Source organism: Natator depressus, chromosome 2, assembly GCF_965152275.1.
Source record: "Natator depressus isolate rNatDep1 chromosome 2, rNatDep2.hap1, whole genome shotgun sequence".
Lineage (NCBI taxonomy): Eukaryota > Metazoa > Chordata > Testudines > Cheloniidae > Natator > Natator depressus.
The window spans coordinates 42939482-42959009 of NC_134235.1; the positions used below are offsets into that span (position 1 = coordinate 42939482).

Genomic DNA, 19528 nt, shown 5'->3' on the forward strand with positions numbered 1-19528 from the left:
ATCAGAGCTAAGTTACTCCTATTGATAATGCAGAAGTGAGAACAGTTCTACACACCACTGACGATAAAAATGGATTAGTCAAAATCAGATGCCTTGTACTACATAGGACCATAGGTCTGCTGAAGGGGGTGTCATTTTCACTCATTTTTTTCACTGTACAGTACCTGCACCTGAAGTACTTCTTGACAGTTTTACAAGAATGTGAAAATACAAATCTGTGAGGTCTGTTTTCAGATCTCCTAGAATAATGAGGAAAGGCTTCCCAACTAGAATCTTGAGCATTTGATTCACAAGTTATTGATTGAGACTGAAAAAAAGACAAGTGTTCTTTCATGAACACTTCGTTCCTGAATTTGGTTGTGTTTTTATGCTCCATACTGTGCTGTGTATTTAGGGAGGCTTGTGTTTGACTTTTCCACCTCACCTTTCTCTCCCCCTACCCTGCTATCAATTCGAACTGAGGTTATGGTAAAACTATCTATACTGTATAATCAGATATGAGCAGTGGAGGAGACATCTCACATTTTGATCCTTTATTGTAAATGGCACTTGAAGAAGTGCACTTTATACCTCCTCACACAGTTCCAGGAATTAAATTGTATGCAAAGGGCTAATATTTCACACATTTCTTGATCACATTAATTTTATTCTGAATTATATATTAACTCAAGAATTTGTTGATGTATTAAAGCCTTAGAAGTATAGGTATAATGGATCTTTCTGCCTTAGAAATTCCAAGAATGTCAAATTTAGATTCCCCTGGTTTTAGTGGAACAGAGGTTGGAGGTTTTAATGTGTACAGAAAACTCGCCCGCACAATAACTGAAGGGGGGAGGGAGGGGGAGATGTAGATGGCCACAAAAACAAAGTAGTGGAACTAAAAATTCATTCCTCAGCTATGGTCTTTTGTGATGTTAGACCACTCTTCTCTAGTTTCTCAGGGCTTGGCTACACTTGCGAGTTAGAGCGCATTAAAGCAGCCCCGGACTCCCTAGCTCACTACCCATCCACGCTGGCAAGGCACGTAGCGTGCTCTGACTCCACTTCGGCGGGCAGATTAACGCTTGTTGTGCCTTGGCTGAAACGCCTGGGCGTCAGTGTGAACGGGGTGTTGCATTACTGTTTTGAACTCACCGCAGGAATGCGGATATGCCCTTTGAAAGCTCCGTTTCTGACAGCTGTTGTGCTTATCTGCTCCGAGACAAAGCAACCATTAGTGTAGAATCCTGTGTGTGAGAGAGAGAGAGAGGCCGGGGGGAGGGGTCTGCTGCTGTCTGAACTTAAAAGGCAGCATGCTGACATGCTCTTTCTCCCCCCATATACACACAACACACTTTGTGTCACACTCCACCCCACCCCCCCATTTGAAAAGCACGTTGCAGCCACTTGCATGCTGGGATAGCTACCACAATGCACTGCTCTCTGTGGCTATTGCAGGAGTTGCTAATGTGGCCATGCCAGTACGCTTGTAGCTGTCAGTGTGGACAGATTGCAGCGCTTTCCCTACTGTACTCTATGAAGGCTGGTTTAACTCAAAGAGCTCTACATCTGGAAGTGTAGCCATGCCCTAAGAGAGAAAATATCTGAACCTATAATGTAAGAAACAAACAGGAAATATTAAAACAAACCTTTCATATTTTTCTCATGCATCAAAATACAGCAAAAGAGAACAAGTCCATATTTTGCACTTTTGCAGGCCACTTTTCAAAATTCTTATTAAATTGAGCAATTTAGAAACCAGGCTAAAATTGTCCAGCTCACAGTATTGTGGCTGAAACAAGTGTTCAGTGTCAAGTTATGTTCTAATTAAAACTGTTGTTTAAAAAGATTGCTTGGTAAACTGCGTACAAGCATACAGTAGGTGTTTTAATAGAGCTAAATGTAAATTTGTACATGGGGAAACAAAGAATGTAGCCCATGTTGTATCGTAAAAAGCAGTGACTCTGAAAAAGATTTAGGGGTTGTGGTGGATAGTCAGCTGAACATGAGCTCCCAGTGTGACACTGTGGCCAAAAGAACTAATGTGATCCTGGGATGCATAAATGAGAACCTTGAGTAGGAGCAGAGAGGTTATTTTACCTCCATCTTTGGAACTGGTGTGACTGCTGCTGGAATATTGTGTGCTGTTCTGGTGCCAACAATTCAAGAAGGATGTTGATCAGGGGAAAAAGGTGAAGAGGAGAGCCAGGAGAATGATTAAAGGATTAGAAAACATGCCTTATAGTGACAGAATCAAGGAGCTCAATCTCTTTAGTTGAACAAAGAGATAGTAAATGGGTAATTTAATTACAATCTATGAATACTTAGATGGGGAACAAATATTTAATAATGGGCTCTTCAATCTAGCAGAGAAAAATATAACACAATCCAATGCCTGGAAGTTGTATCTAGATAAATTCAGATTGGAAATAAGGTGTACATTTTTAACAGCGAGAGTAATCATAGAAATGTAGGACTGGAAGGGACCTCAGTAGTTCATCTAGTCCCTTCCCCGGCACTGTGGCAGGGCTAAATATTATCTAGATCATTCCTGACAGGTCTTTTTCTAACCTGTTCTTAAAAATCTCCAATGGTAGAGATTCCACAACCTCCCTCAATGACCTTGTTCCAGTGTTTTCACTACCTTTACAGTTAGGAATTTTTTCCTAATGGCTAACCAAAATCTCCCTTTCTACAATTTAAGCCCATTGCTTCTTGCCCTGTCCCTGGTGATTAAGGAGAACAATTTATCACCCTCCTCTTTATAACAACCTTTTATGTACTTGGAAGACTCATGTTTTCCCTGAGTCTTCTCTTCTTCAGACTAAACAAACCCAGTTTTTTCAATCTTTCCTCATAGGTCATGTTTTCTAGACCTTTAATCATTTTTGTTGCTGTTCTCTGGATTTTCTCCAATTTGTCTACATCTCTCCTGAAGTGTGGTGCCAAGAACTGGACACAATCCTCCCGCTGAAGTCTTATCAGTGCTGAATAGAGTGGAAAAGTGCCTTCTCATGTCTTGCTCACAACACTTGTACTACTACATCCTAGAATGTTTGCTTTTTTTGCAACAGTGTTCTATTGTTGACTTATTTAGTTCATGATCCACTATAACTCAGATACTTTTTTGCAGTACTCCTCTCTAGGCAGTCTTTTTCCTGTTTTGTGCAATTGATTATTCCTTCCTAAGTGTAGTACTTTGCATTAGTTCTGTGTTGAATTTCATCCTTTCTGTTTCAGATCATTTCTCCAATTTGTCCAGATCATTTTGAATTCTAATTCTGTCCTCTAAAGCACTTGTAACCCCCTCCCAGCTCTGTATTGGCCACAAACTATGTAAGTGTACTCCATGCCATTATGCAAATCACTTATGAAGATACTGAATAGAACTGGACACAGGCCAGATCCCTGTGCAACCCCACTCAATCTATCCATCCAGATTGATTGTGAACCATTGGTAAATACTGAGTACAGTTTTCCAGCCAGTTGTACAATCCCCAGTTAATTTTTTCATCTAGGCTCTATTTCTCTAGTTTCTTTATAAGAAGGTTATATGAGACAGCATCAAAAGCCTTAGTAAAGTCAAGATGTATCACGTCTTATTCACAAGGCTTGGTATCCTGCCAAAGGAGGATATTAGGTTGATTTGTTCTTGACAAATGCAGGTTGACTGATCACATTGTTTTCTTCTAATTGCTTACAAATTTATTTATTTGGTCCATTATCTTCCCAGGTACTGAATTTAAGCTGACTGGTCTAATTCCCTGGGTTGTCCTTATTCCCTCTTTTAATAGATAGATACTATACTGGCCCTTTTCCTGTTCTCAGGGTCTCTCTCCTGTCCTCCATGAGTTCTAAAAGATAATCACTAATGGCTCAGAAATCTCTTCAGGCATTTCCTTAAGTATTCTTGAATGTATTTCATCAGGCCCTGCTGACTGGAAGACATCTGAATTGTCTAAGTAATTCTTTACTTCTTGTTTGCTATTTTAGCCTCAACTCCTATCCCATTGACACTGATGTTCACTGGTAGTTGTCCAGTCACTGCTAACTTCTTTGGTGAAAACTGAACCAAAAAAGGCATTTAACGCTGGCCATATCTATATTTTGTTATAGTCTTCCTCACTGAGTAATGGGCTTATCCTGTCCTTGGTCTTTCTCTTGCTTCTCATATATTTATAAAATGTTTTCTCGTTACCCTTTATGTCCCTAGCTAGTTGTTCAACCAGTGAAACAATTTACTGAGGATTATGGTGGTTTCTCCATCACTGACAATTTTTATATTAAGATTGGATGTTTTTTCTAAAAGATATGCTCAAGGAATTATTTTGGGGAAGTTCTAGAGCTTGTCATATGCAAGAGGGCAGACTAGATGACCACAGTGGTCCCTTCTGGCCTTACTCTGAAAACACAGAAGCACATGCCTCTTATATGCAGTTACATCTTGGTAGAGTTCTGACACTCCAGCTGCTACAACAGGGGTGGACAAACTTTTTGGTCCAAGGGCCACATCTGGGTGGGAAAATTGTATGCAGGGCCATGAATATAGGGCTGGGGTAGTGGGTTGGGGTGCAGAAGGAGATGTGGTGTGCAGGAAGGGGCTCAGGGCAAGGGGTAGGGGTGCAGGGTGCAGGAGGGGACTCAGAGCAGGGGTTTGGGGTGTGGGCTCCAGCCTGACACCACTTACCTCGAGCAGCTCCGGAGTGGCAGTGGTATGCAGCGGGGCTAAGACAGGGAGCCTGCCCTGGCCTCACACTGCTCCCGGAAGTGGCCAGCATGTCCAGCAGTAGCTGGGGGGGGGCGGGGGGGGCAGGGTAGGCAGCTCCGGCGCTGCCCTCACCTGTGGGTACCGCCCCCGAAGCTCCCACTGGCCGCGGTTTCCCATTCCCGGCCAGTGGGAGTTGCGGGGGGCAGTGCCTGCAGGTGAGGGCAGCACATGGAGCCCTCTGCCCCCTCCTCCCCCAGGAGCCACAGGGATGTGGTGCCAGCTGCTTCCAGGTGTGGCGCGGGACCAGGGCAGGCAGGGAGCCTGCCTTAACCCCGCTGCGCCATGGGCCTGGCAATCCTGTGGGCCGGATTAAAAGCCCTTACAGGCCAGATCCAGCCCTCTGCTGTGCTACAATTCTTAAGATTCTTCATGACTGTGCCCTCTTCTATTGTACTTTTAATTTCATCTCACTATACCTAGCTAATGCTCCCTAGACTGGGCCAATTTGACTGTTAGTCATCTTCAAAGATGGAGATTGTCTGGAACATCCTAATTGCCTCTTTTATTCCCCACCCCTTTTAAAAATACAGCACAAAACTCACTTTTATGCTATCTACACCCAGTAAGCTGTCAACTAGTTTGTCCATTTGGGTGATGGATTAGATGACTTAGTATCTGAAATGGAAAGGATATGATCTAAGGTCCACGTATGAGTGTTTAGTCTTTTCCTCATCAACTGTTTCCTGGCTACACTTTTACTGTAACGTGTCATTCCTAAAACTATTTTACATGTTCCTATCAGATTTTTTCTGAACTACAACATGTTTTAAGAGATTCATTTGGATTTTTACCGGTGTTACATTGTCGCAAGTCTTGTTTTTCCTCAAAACAAGTGTGTATTATAATAGCCTACAGTATCCACACTTGAAGATTACACTTGTCCATGTAATATACATTCTGAACTATACCTCAGTGCATTCTTTTGTTTTCCCCATAGTACCTAAAAGAGTGTCTTATGTGCCAGAGAACCCAGTTATATTTTACTTAGTTTAGCTTAAGATACTAATTTAGATTATGTGTTACTCATTCCTGGATACAGATAAGTGTCAAAATTCCAAATGACAAAGAAAACAGAGTTCCTTACAAACCTTTATTTTTCCATCATACATAGATACATAGATAGTTTCAATAACTGCAGATTAAGATTAGTAAATACTGAAGTTCAAGATCAAGAAAATACTGAAATAACTATCTGGCAGACAGACTTTCACTCCATACAATAATACTGAATACAAATTTGATCCAGGAATGTGTATAAGAAGAGATACTTATATAGGAAAATACACTGAAATTTTGTATCAACTGTCCATAACTGCTCTAGTGGTAAGAATCAGTAACTGAATTGACTAGTATAAAAGGCAAGTATGAAAAGGTGATGTATACTTATACAATGGTTCTTTTATCATGAAGGCACTTTCACGTAAAAAGGAAGCTGTATGAAAAAGTAGAGCTCTTGGACTAGATCCTTGGTTCTGATACAAGCCATTTGCACCACTCCAGTAGTGTAAAACCCATAAGGCTATCTTAACTAGCCAGTTGAGGCTTTCCCCAGTTTGGGGGAATCCGCAAGAAACAGAAAGGTGGAAGACAGCAATATGCTACCCTGCGCCCTAGTCCATGACATAGGGGCTTTGGCAAGGCCAGGATCACTTCTGTATTCTGCTTTGCAGCTACCACAGCAGCTCTTTGGGGTTGTGGATAGCCAGGCACAAGCTGCAAGAGTAGCTGCATTACAACCTTGCTCCAAGATTGGGAGGGAGTGGGTGAAATGAAGCTAGTATACAGATACCCAAATCCTGTGACAAATACAGCTCAGCTAGACCTAAGAATAAGGATCCTTGTGTTCACTATCTGTCTAGGCAATAATTAAATATTATAATATATCACTTTGAATGCAATAGTAGACAAAAAATGAACTTTAACTAAAATTATATAGACTATTCAAGCTTGTAGTGTAATTCTTCTATTGAAATGTTATTTGCTTTTCATTTTCTGTCTATTGAAATCATAAATTTTCAGTACACTTAGTCACAAGTGTAACTGACTTGCTGTTCAAGTAACAAATAGCCAATCAAACAAACAGGATTAAATGTTGCTGCCAATTTCTTGCTGCTTTGTTGTAATTATTTTAATGGATGACCTCAGTGAAATTCTCATCATCTAAAATATAAAAGCTGTTAAGCAAAGACAGGCCTTCTTGTCATGTGAAAAAAAACAAAAACTTAGAACAGTTCTCAAAGTTATCTCTCTTCCTTGGTAGCTTCCAATTCATCATCATCTTCCTCCTCTTCCTCTTCATCTTCATCTTCCTCCTCCTCTTTTCTTAGCCGACTGTTAGAAATTTGCTAAAAATGGAATCCAACACGTAAGTCATACTTTTTGCATGACATTTTGGAAAAAATTTCCCCACCCTCCATGCAGTTTTAGGACTGAACTGGTTGTATTATTGTTTTAAAAAAAAAATCTAAATTTCCAGCAAGGAATATAATACCAAGCATAAAACACAGTACATAATATAAACTTCAGCTAGCTAACTGAAGAGACTGATTTTAAAATGTTGCACATATGATACCAGTGTCAGTAAAAGAAAAATAAATATACATTTATGGGACAGAGTTAATGAGCAAGTAGCAGTCCAACACAGCTAGGTGGGCCATGTCCAGGCTATGGCTGTTACAGCGACACCACTAAGGTGCCATAGCACCAAAGCGTAGATCCTTCCTGCAGTGATGGAAGGGGTTTTTCCATTGCTGTAGGAACATTTGCCCAAGTGCTGGTAACTAGGTTGAAGGAACCATTCTGCTATCAACCTAGCTCTGTCTACACTGGGGGCGTAGGTCGACATACCTACAGTGCTCAGGGGGATGACTTTTTCAGACCCCTGCATGGTGTAGCTATGTCGACCTAACTTTTAAGCGTAGACCAGGCTGTGTGAAATCCAAGTTTGTTTCCTTGATACTGCAAGCCAGCTGTGCAGGGAAGTCTGTGGAGGTCTTGTAAGAATTAGGAAAAAAGAATCCAACCTCTTCAGTTAGCCAAGAATCAGCAATGACAAGCTCCAGAGGAATATTCATGTCTTCCTCCTGAGAAAGGATCACCACAAGGTATGGTCTTGATGTTCTTTCTGCAACCTCCCTCTTCCCACCAATATCAGAACTCCTTTCTCACCACAGTTTTCCATGCATATGAGATGGTATTTCTGTCCCTGCCCTCCTGCTACTAGTTATCGTGGAGGGGTGCAATGTATATGTCCTTTCTTTGCTTCCCTAACCATAACCTACATCTGACGTGACTGCTGTTCAATTTTATTCCATCTTCGGAGAGCCTCTGCTGTCCAGTCCCTCTTGCTACTGACATAAGGGCTTAAACTTGACTCCCACTCTTTTATGGGAGCTGGGATCATGCCTATAGTTAACCATTTAAAGTAGGTCTTCCTGAAAACAAAACAAAAAAACCCCAACTGAGGTGCTGGAGGAGTAAAACAATGCAAATATTAAAACAAAAAAATGCAAAATAACAATTTCTTGTTATTGGTTATTGGTTATTTTTCTCCCTGATGCACTTTTCTGAAAAGTTAAGGTTTTATTTCCAAGTGTCCTTTGAAACCATCTGATTTATAATTATTACCTAGCTACATTAACAGAGCCCAGACAGGCAGCTATCAGATCATGTTTGCAGTTTTGAACCTGATCTTCTGTGCAGATACTACTTATGAGTCCCATCTATTTTTAATCACTAGATGCAGAAAAAGTTTTTGACTGAGTAAACTGGCATTCCTTAAAAGATACTTCAGATACATTTGGTTTAGGCCCTAAATTTCAAAATTGGATTAACTTCTTATATTCCAACCCATATGCTGTTATATAAGTGAATGGATAATTATCAGAAACATTCCTCATTTTTAGAGGCAGAAACCAAGAATGCCCCTTATCACCTCTTTTTGCCACAGCAATGGATTTATTTGCCTAATCACTCAAATAATCCTAATATAAATGGAATTACAATAGGAAACAGGGAATACAAGTAACCCTTATATGCAGAAGTCATGGTATGTGTTACAAATCCAGCTCACACACTATTAGTTGCAAGAGGAAATCTTAAAATTTGGCAAAAAGTCAGAATTTAAAATAACCAAGTCAGAGTGCCTGGATGTAGGTGAGGGCTCTGATTTATAGAATGATATACAAGATAAATACAAATATAAATGAGTAAGTACATCATTAAGATATCTAGGAATATACTTTTCTAAAAGAGGGCAAGACTTACATAATATTAATTATATTCCTTTGATTAAGAAAGTCGAGACATCTGGACATTTCGTAAAAATATGAAATTTCAAAGACGAAACTACAAGTAGTTAAAATGAATATCTGATCCTTAATTAGCTTCCTTTTCCAAAGGCTCCCGGTTTTAGTCCCAGGAAGTCTCATAGATCAATGGCATCCACAATAAATAAATTCATTTGGAGAGATAAGAACCCCAGGGTTAATCAATCTATGTTATAAAGGCCAGGATAAAAGGCAGGATTGGCTTTATAACCACTCTTTTATTAAAAACAACAATAGAAGCTTGGGATAATTTATTTAGAAAGCTAAACCCACATCTATCACCACTAATATCCATGACAGACAATATAGAAATTAACACCATAAAAACCTAGGAAGTTTAGACATTTGGGAATTTACAGGTATATCAAAATTCTGTCATCTGTTTGGAGAAAATATATTTAGATCACTTGATGAAATATGATTCACAAGAGACACCAAACTTCCAGTGTATCAATATATACTGTTAAGACATTTTTCAATGCACCCTACAAAAAGGCACACATAAGAAATAATTGTTGGAAATTGAGAACTATTCACTACAGCCATGAAACACAAAAGTTTACCTTCATTCTATATAAGTAATCTTTAACTGTTACTTAGGGGTTGTACACACTAGCATTTATGTCAGTTAAATGTATGTCACTCAGGAATGTGAAAAAGCCACCCCCCTAAGCAGTGTAAGTTACACCAACCTAAGCGCCAGTGTGGACAGTGCTATGGCAGCCGGAGAGCTTCTCCTGTTGACATAGCTACCATCTCTCACAGAAGTGGATTTATTATGCCAACGGGAGAGATCTCTCCTGTTGCACAGAACATCTACACTAGCTGCACCGCTGTGATTGATTGGCGATTCCTCGATTCAAGGATGATCTCTACCACGGATTTACATATAGGTCCTGAGATGACTTAGGAGTCTAATCCTGGAACCGCAAATCCACCTGCAGTAGGTACAGACATTTTGTGGCAGACCAGCTGCCTGCTGGGAGAAAGTTCTTTTTCCTTCCTTCTCTCTCTCTTTTCAGCTTCAAGGGCAAGGTGCTTCTCCTTGAAGTGGGCCATTGCCTGATGGAGGCCATGGCGCCATTGGGGTCGGTTGGTGGCTTGCTCCTCCCAGCTTGTGATGTCCACATCAGTTTTCTTAAGATATGCTTTCAGTGTGTCGTTGTAGCGTTTCCTCTGATCACCACGGGATCTCTGACGATGGTGTAGAGGGCTTGTTTTGGGAGGCAAGAGTCTGGCATCCGCACACGATGTCCAGCCCAGCGAAGTTGGTACATGAGGATCATTGCTTCAATGCTGGTAACATTCCCTTCAGTGAGAATGCTGGCGTTAGTGCAGCAATCTTGCCACTTGACGTGAAGGATCTTCCGCAGGCATCTTTGGTGGTACCTCTCCAGACTCTTGAGGTGCTGTCAATAGATCACCCAAGTTTCGCATCCATAGAGGAGTGTGGGAACAACAGTTGTCTTATAGACCTGGATCTTGGTGTCCTGCCGTAGGTCATGGTCCATGAAAATGCATCGGAGCAATTTCCCAAAGGAAGCACTTGCGGACTGGATCCTGTGCTGGATCTCACTGTTGATTTTTGTGTTTTGAGAAAGCTGGCTACTGAGATGGCAAAAGTGCTCAACTGTCTCCAAAGTCTGACCCTCGATGGTCATGTGCAAGGCCTGTAGGAGGTTGATAGAGCACTTTAGTCTTCTCAATATTGAGTGAGACTCCTAGGCTTTGGTAAGCTTGTGCAAGAAAATCCAGTGTGGACTGAAGGTCATTCTCAGCGTGTGCAAGGATGACACAGTCATCAGCATACAAGATAAGTAATGGATGCCCTGAAGACTTTAGATTAAAGTCTAAGATTAAAGAGTCGCCCATCCATTCTGTATTGAATGTCAACTCCACTGGGGAGTCGGTGTTTAACGAGGACCAAAATAACTGCTAAATAGATGGTGAACAGGGTTGGGGCAACAACGCATCCTTGCTTACCCCCAGTTTTGATGATGAAAGGTTCCATCTCAAGGCCGTTACAGAAAACCATGGCAGTCATCTGATCATGGAGAAGCCTTAGGACCTTAATAAATTTTGGAAGGCAGCCAAATCTGGCCAACACCTTCCACAGGGCTTTGTGGCTGACAAAGTCAAAGGCTTTTGTCAAATCAATGAAGGCCATGTCCTGATTTTGCTCCCAAGACTTTTCCTGGATTTGGCGTACAATGAAGATCATGTCAGTTGTCCTGCAGGATGGTCTAAAACCACACCGAGATTCTGGCAGTATTTCCTCAGTAAGGGGAAGAGGTTATGGGCAAGAATTTTCCCTGCTGTAGATAGCAAGGCAATGCCTCGATAGTTTCCACAGTCTGATTTCTCTTCTCTCAAAGGATTGTAACAATGTTAGCATTTCTCAAGTCTTCTGGAATCACTGAAGTGATTCTAGTGTGGAATAGCCCTTACAGGAAATAACTACGTTCATGAAAAGCTGGATAGTTGATGTACGCATAGACACCAAAACTGAGGAATGGGAGAACATATGTAGCAATAGTCCCCACACCTCAACACGTTAACAAAAGAAAACTACACAATTATTTATTTTGGGTACTTAGCTCCCCTTAAAATTAAACAAATTTATGGTACAGGGACAGGCAAATTCTGGAGCGAATGTAATGAAATGGGAGTAATTTCTCCATATATTGTGGACGTGCCCAAAAATTAAGACTGTTTGGAAAACCATTGGAGACTCCATAAGGGAGGGAAATAACAGGGTGTCAGCTGTCAGAAAACCCCTTAGTATTATTATTAAATTGTCCTGAAACTGTTTTGTAAAAGCCATAAAGAATTGATCTCAGATGCCGCTAAAATTACTATAGTAAGGTGGTAGAAAAGGAGTGGTTCCCATAAATCTACTGACATAACTACTTAGAAGTCTGTGGAAGTTTTGGAGTTTGTGGGAAGACTGTCATTGCCCAACACCACATATGATTGTTTGTTTGATAACTTCTTTTGAATAATAAGGAAGGGAGAAACACCTTCAACAATAGTCAAAGTCAAACTCAAAATTGAAATATTAAAGTAAGGAAAATAGGATGGAGGAGGAGAAAAAGCTTAATATTGTGTAGAATTTTGATAGGATGACTAATAAACAGGTAAGATCTAAATGTAGGAAAAACAGAAGTGTAGACCTAAACATATGAAAAACTAACTGGTGCTATCAACTGAAAAGATGGAAGAGGAAGAATAGAAAAGCATCAACCACAATATGTGATCAATAGCATAAATATGAAGAAAGTGACTGGTAGCAGGTCTTGTCAGTACAGCTTTAGGGACTTGCATAGGTCAATTTATAATTTTGTATTTGTGCAAAATACTAAGTTTATCTCTATTTAAGTTGTAAAACAAGTTTTATAAGATTTGTTATAAAATAATGGACCTGTTAATAAATAATTAAAAAATCTGATTTTCAGTGTTTTCTTAATGGCACTTGAGTTCTCAGTCCTAATCTGCCCTATGACACTGTCAAAATGGCAGCTTCCTGTTTTTAATTGTGGCTTATTATGTTTCTGGCACTTAAACATGTTTAATGACCCTGCCCTTAGTGATTAGGATATTGCATATTACAGTGAAGTTTTCCTTTATGGGAGCCTTAGAACTTGGATTTCCATTCTACACAGAACCTGTTTTTTAAAAATGAACTATAAAGATTATAAGGAGCAAGTGATTCACAGTGGGTTCAAACTAGCATTCATGCCATTTGGCAGACTAAGGCCTGTTCTACACACACTTTGTGCACCAGTACTATTTCAGTTAGGGGTTGGGTTTTTTTTGTCTAAAATAGTTTTCCCCAGCAAAAAGGTGCCTTATCCCATATGGGAATAGCTATCCTGGTATAAAGTACCTTTGTACCAACACCACTGCATCCACACTAGGAAGGTCATACCACTTTAAAAATACTAGTACAGCTAAAGTCATACAACTTGTGTGATAAGCCCTAACATATCAATTCTGACATCTACTGTTGCTTTCCTGCATGATATATAGCAGCTTAAAGAATTTTCTATTTATTGCTACCCAGTTGCTCCCAAGTTATGAAGCATTCTCTATTGCCTGAGCGATAGACATATTAGAGCAACAGTTTACTTTTTCCACACATTAGCAAGGCACTCCAGCATGGTTTGACAGTACACCTATACAAATTAACAACTAAGAGCTGATCTTTGTTATTTTACATTATGAATTACAATTCCATTGAAACTTACTGCCTTCATACAGTGGGTATGATATATAACTAGAACATTTCTAAAATGTAATACTGGAATATATCATTTGATACTCATTTTTAAGCTCAGAGTTGTAGCTGCCTGAGTATGAACTTGACATTTTTGAAGTAGATACAGTAGAGGGAACATCTCACAAATCAGTTTTGTTATTTGAAAATAAAACTAGTATAAATTAAAATGGATTTTTATGAATGTCAACTAAACCATTTACTAACAATGTGCTCAAAGTTAAGAATTCAACTGAGGCATCTACATGTCTTCACATTTGATAATTTGTATGCACACCACCTGTTGTGTGGAAGATACACAACTTGCTGCTCTGCCTTTGCCCTGTTAAATTTCAAATTTTAAAAAGTGTGTAATTTACTCTTGACTCTAATAGTTTTTTGAATACACACAATGTGCGTACCTCATACATTTAAACTGTGTACATCTCTCTATGTATGTCAAGTCTGTAAACAAATAAAATATTTTTTTTACACTGAAGAAGAAGAAATATTTGAGCCACAGGAACTAGCAGAATTCTTTTTCTTGGGGGTGTTGAAACTTGCAAATTAAAGAAAATATAAATTGCTATAAACCTGAGACACTGCATATCATATGTTAGCATGGAGCAAATTTTTACAACTGTTATAAATTTTTGAAAATATAGATTAACAGAAAATCTATTTACTCACTAAACAAAGTTAAGAAGCAGACACCAATACTATCTGACTGAAGTGCTAACTGACTGAAGAAGCAACCCTTGAAAATTTTTCCTCAATGAGAAATTTGCTGTTTGCTTTCTGTTGGTTGCTGCATTTGCCCAGTTGCAGAGATCTACTGAAGGAATAGCCTGTAATGATCTTAAGTAATTAAGGTTAGTTAATTACTCAAGAAATAAGATTCTGTGGTAGGTATTAAAAAACATGCCATGCCATAGAGATTTGAGCAGAGAACTAGGAGCCAGAAACTCTCAAATTATAATCTTAGATCTCATTCCAGATCCTCCAATGCCCTTGTAGCAAGTCAGTTACAAAGAATTACTAACAAATGAATAGGGGAAGTCTTCCTGCAGTCTGGAAGAATTTACGAGGATGACCTCTTGCAAGTTTTAAATTATTGTACTTCATGCTTAGATGCTCTAGAAATACAGCGGACCCTTGCTAGAGTGCGCATCGCTATAGCGCAGATTTGCATACAGCGCGGTCGTGGTGATGGATCCCAAATTTAAATATTTAAATTGGGATCCATGGTAACGCAGTCCCTGCGTTAACGTGGTACTGCGCATGGATCCCGAACCCCGTGTTCTAGCGAGGGTCCAGTGTATCCTACATAGAGACGCTAAGTATCTAATATGTGTCTTAATTTCCCCATCTGTAAAATGGGGATAATACAACAATACCTTCCAGGGGTATTGTGAGGGTTAGTAAATAAGTCTAAATCACTATGCAATTGCTAGTGTAATTATAGGGTTTTAAATGACCTTGCTTGGTAAAACCATGGTGAGGTAGTTGTCTTGCACAAAAACAGAATAAAGCCAAAGATTATTCTTCTATATAAAATTTTGAAAGCCACTCTGCAGTAAACCCGGTTTAGGAAACAAGGGTGAAATCCTGGTCCCAGTGAAGTCAGTGGCCATTTTTCCATTGACTTCAATGGGGCCAGATTTCAACCTGGATCTGCAACTAAATCTCAAGTATACAAAAATCTGACATAACCTTAGCATGGAATTAAATATCCAAATAAAGAAAGCATAGTCATTCAGATTCTGGTTAGGCTAACAATAATTATAGCTACCAACTCCTCCATCAATAGAGTAAATAAGCAACACAGATTTAAAATAAATAGAAATCTTAGCTCTACTATCTCTGTAGATTGAGCAGGGAAGTATAAAATAACTAGAAAATTTTAGTATTATACAGCTCTGTTAACACACCATTTAATGCACATCTGCTGAGGGTTAGCTACAGATTAGTGCAATTTTTCATGATTTTTGCTAGTGGAAACGTAGGAGAGCTTGAAATATCTAGAATTAGATTTAACCAGCAGAGTTAATACTTTGGCGTTAGATAGCAATTTTGAAGGTTTTGTAAGTTCCTAATAAGCATTAAAACTAAGAAACCTTGTACACTCCTGATTTTACTGACAAACGGAGGCCCTGTGAAATTAAGTGACTTGCCCAACATCATATACTGAGTCAGTGGAAAAATTAGAAATATAAGCCAGGTGTCCTGATTCTGTCACCTGCTCTGACCCAAAGTGTCTCAGCTAGGTTTCTAACCCTGTCACAGCGGCAAAGACATCTTATCTGATGTAACAGGAGAATTATATACATACACAGTTATTGTTGAAGATTCCAATAATTTGTATTGGATTTTATGCAGAAAAATAGAAAAAGCAAATAAAAGTAGATAGAAGACCAAACCAGGAAGTTTTTTCTGTTTCGTTGATCATTAAGATTAAAACAGAGATCCCATTTCATAAACCAGAAAAAAATCTGTATGAGAATTTACAAAGTTAGTATTCTTATCCACAAAACCCAAAACCCCTTCTGAATGAATGTGCCAGTCTGCTCTAGGCATTAAACTCTGAGAGGCCAGTATGATGTAATTTGATTGATGTCTAAAATTCAATGAAGGATAGAGTAAGACATCTCTGTTAGTGCTGACGAGCAAGTGCTGGTTCAGGAACATCACCAGACTGAGTCCCACTGCGGTGGCTCCATTTCAATATTACCACCTGATAGTTCACAGCTCTAATGCCCAATGTGGCAAAAGAGAACATCTTTTCCCCCTGAACATCTAGCTTACCTATCTAACTGAAGGGACAAAGTGGACTTGACCCCTGCAGTTTAGCTCTTTGAATGGCAGCTGTCACCACCAATTAATTTGGAGTTGGGTGGGTCAGGAGAATGAGAATCCCTCAGGAAGCAGCTGTATAATTTATCTGCTTTCTTAGGAATTGTCTGTCCAGGTGCTGGATTTAACCAGATACTTTTTGCCAGCTATAATAAACCATCAAAGACTGGCAAGCTATCTCACTTTTAGAAGGTGACCCCAATATATCAAGAACAGATGTGTCGTTTTCTCTAAGGTTCCTAAAGGATGTTCGGGGTAATTAGTACCCAGCCTTTCCATGTGTTTGTGAAATTGGAACATATCTTCTGGAGAGGAGGAAGATGATGCACCCACACTATCATCTGGTGAAGTTTGATCATCCAGATCCATATCTGCATCCAAAAGTTCAATAGGCCCCTTTAGTTCCTCTTCAGGCAGTATGTCTGAGACAAGTAAAGGAAACTGTTCTTTCAGTACCAGACAGTGACAAATCAGGACAGGATATGTCACCTGACCTCTTTTGGGAGAAGGCTCTGTTGGAAGCTGCCTTTCTTCAGCCCTTTTAAATTCAGATTAATACATAGGGGAAGGCAAATATGGTCATAATACCCAGGGTGGTACCTCCTAATCCAAGGAAGGGTGATTTTATGGTCTGAGGATCTTGATAACTCTAATTTCCCTCATCCTTTCCCTGGCAAAAGAAGGGCAAGGAATGGTATCAGGCAGGACATGGCCCGATTCTGGATCAGAGGCAGTTTCCAAGGGTGACAACAATAGTTTGGTAAGCAAAAAGTCGAAGGAGGTGAGACATTTCCCTGAGGAACCAATAGAGGTTCTAGGGGCAGGTTCACTGATCTACGGAGAGATCTGTATAGATAGGGAAACTGATTTACCTCCCTTTTCTTTTCTGGAGAAGGAAGAATTAGCATCCCACTATCTTACACTTCTTTACCTTTAAGCATTGAGAGTAACTTACTCAATGCTGCATGAAGGGTCCCCATGATCTGGTCCCCCCTGACTGGAAAAAGGCTAATGTAGTGCCCATCTTTAAAAAAGGGAAGGAGGAGGATCCTGGGAACTACAGGCCAGTCAGCCTCACCTCAATCCCTGGAAAAATCATGGAGCAGGTCCTCAAGGAATCAATTCTGAAGCACTTAGAGGAGAGGAAAGTGATCAGGAACAGTCAGCATGGATTCACCAAGGGCAAGTCATGCCTGACTAATCTAATTGCCTTCTATGACAAGATAACTGGTTCTGTGGATGAAGGGAAAGGAGTGGACGTGTTGTTCCTTGACTTTAGCAAAGCTTTTGACACTGTCTCCCACAGTATTCTTGCCAGCAAGTTAAAGAAGTATGGGCTGGATGAATGGACTATAAGGTGGACAGAAAGCTGGCTAGATTGTCGGGCTGAACGGGTAGCGATCAATGGCTCCATGTCTAGTTGGCAGCCGGTATCAAGTGGAGTGCCCCAAGGGTCGGTCCTGAGGCCGGTTTTGTTCAATATCTTCATAAATGATCTGGAGGATGGTGTGGATTGCACCCTCAGCAAGTTTGCAGATGACACTAAACTAGGAGGAGAGGTAGATACGCTGGAGGGTAGGGATAGGATACAGAGGGACCTAGACAAATTGGAGGATTGGGCCAAAAGAAATCTGATGAGGTTCAACAAGGACAAGTGCAGAGTCCTGCACTGAGGACGGAAGAATCCAATGCACCACTACAGACTAGGGACCGAATGGCTCGGCAGCAGTTCTGCAGAAAAGGACCTAGGGGTTACAGTGGACGAGAAGCTGGATATGAGTCAACAGTGTGCCCTTGTAGCCAAGAAGGCCAATAGCATTTTGGGATGTATAAGTAGGGGCATTGCCAGCAGATCAAGGGACGTGATCGTTCCCCTCTATTCGACACTGGTGAGGCCTCATCTGGAGTACTGTGTTCAGTTTTGGGCCCCACACTACAAGAAGGATGTGGAAAAATTGGAGAGAGTCCAGTGGAGGGCAACAAAAATGATTAGGGGACTGGAACACATGAGTTATGAGGAAAGGCTGAGGGAACTGGGGTTGTTTAGTCTACAGAAGAGAAGAAGGAGGGGAGATTTGATAGCTGCTTTCAACTACCTGAAAGGGGGTTCCAAAGAGGATGGCTCTAGACTGTTCTCGGTGGTAGCAGATGACAGAACAAGGAGTAATGGTCTCAAGTTGCAGTGGGGGAGATTTAGGTTGGATATTAGGAAAAACTTTTTCACTAGGAGGGTGGTGAAACACTGGAATGCGTTACCTAGGGAGGTGGTGGAATCTCCTTCCTTAGAAGTTTTTAAGGTCAGGCTTGACAAAGCCCTGGCTGGGATGATTTAATTGGGGATCGGTCCTGCTTTGAGCAGGGGGTTGGACTAGATGACCTCCTGAGGTCCCTTCCAACCCTGATATTCTATGATTCTATGATCTGAATGAGGGTGTTCCAGGGGCTTGATACCTGCGCCACCATGTTACTGAGTCACCCAATTAACAGTGGATCCTCCAGTAGGAACTTGGTGGCTCACAAGAAGCATCAGGTGCCTCATCAGGCTCACAATGAAGTTTCAAGTATAGAACCAATGGCCTCTGATCCAGACCAGAGTACAGATCTGTAATTTGGTCTTGGCCCTCTATAACCACTCTTTGTTGTGGCTCTGACTTCCAAGGCTGAAGCCTTACGGGGACACTTTTGCAATTTAGCGCATGGAACCAGACATATCAGTTCCTTAGAGATATGCTCTCGAGAATTAGCTTTTTCAGCAGTGGTGTCACCTCTGAGCTTATGGATTCACAGTGACTGGTACCTTAGGTCTGACTCCAGTCAAAGAGGCAGACACCTACACTAGGACTTTCCTGGAATTTTTGACCACCTTGGGGGCCAAAGCTGAGGCTGGTCTCCCAGCCCTTGCAGATCCCTGGGTTTCTAGAACTGAAAGGTTTAGGTGCTAATGCTTCCGGCAATAACATAGGCTGGAGGCAAATGCAACTCCTTTCTGGCCGTAGGGGTGAAGGTCTGCACATAGAGCAAAGAGAAGGTGAATGACATTTCCTCAAACAGGTCAGATAACACATGTGTATCCAAAGCAGGAAAAGCAGCAGGGAAAGAAGCCCACCTTTGAACCCTGATTTCTTTGTCTTTGTTTCCAACATACTAGAAACAAGGACCTGTGCCAGGGCACTAAGGTTCTTAGTCAAAAAAAGAAGACAAGAAAAAAAGAACTAACGTCTAGCTAAACTAAGGTGATGACACTGGGAACAATATGTTCCTTTGAATTGGGGGTGCAAGGACCTGACAAGTGTTCTGGTCCATCTGCTAGCATACTTGGAAAAAACAGAAGCAATCATCACACCA

General features: G+C 40.7%; 1 protein-coding gene across 3 annotated transcripts in view; it reads right to left on the reverse strand.

Annotated features, from left to right (window-relative positions):
• Window positions 1-5829: 5829 nt before the first annotated feature.
• The window catches only part of CIBAR1 (CBY1 interacting BAR domain containing 1), a 38572-nt gene continuing 24873 nt past the window's right edge, over window positions 5830-19528 (reverse strand). For all 3 annotated transcript variants that reach the window (XM_074944104.1, XM_074944103.1, XM_074944102.1), the window contains one exon: window positions 5830-7092. In XM_074944104.1, the coding sequence (XP_074800205.1) occupies window positions 6988-7092 (105 nt within the window). In that variant the 3' untranslated portion in view covers window positions 5830-6987. The remainder of the gene's footprint in view (window positions 7093-19528) is intronic.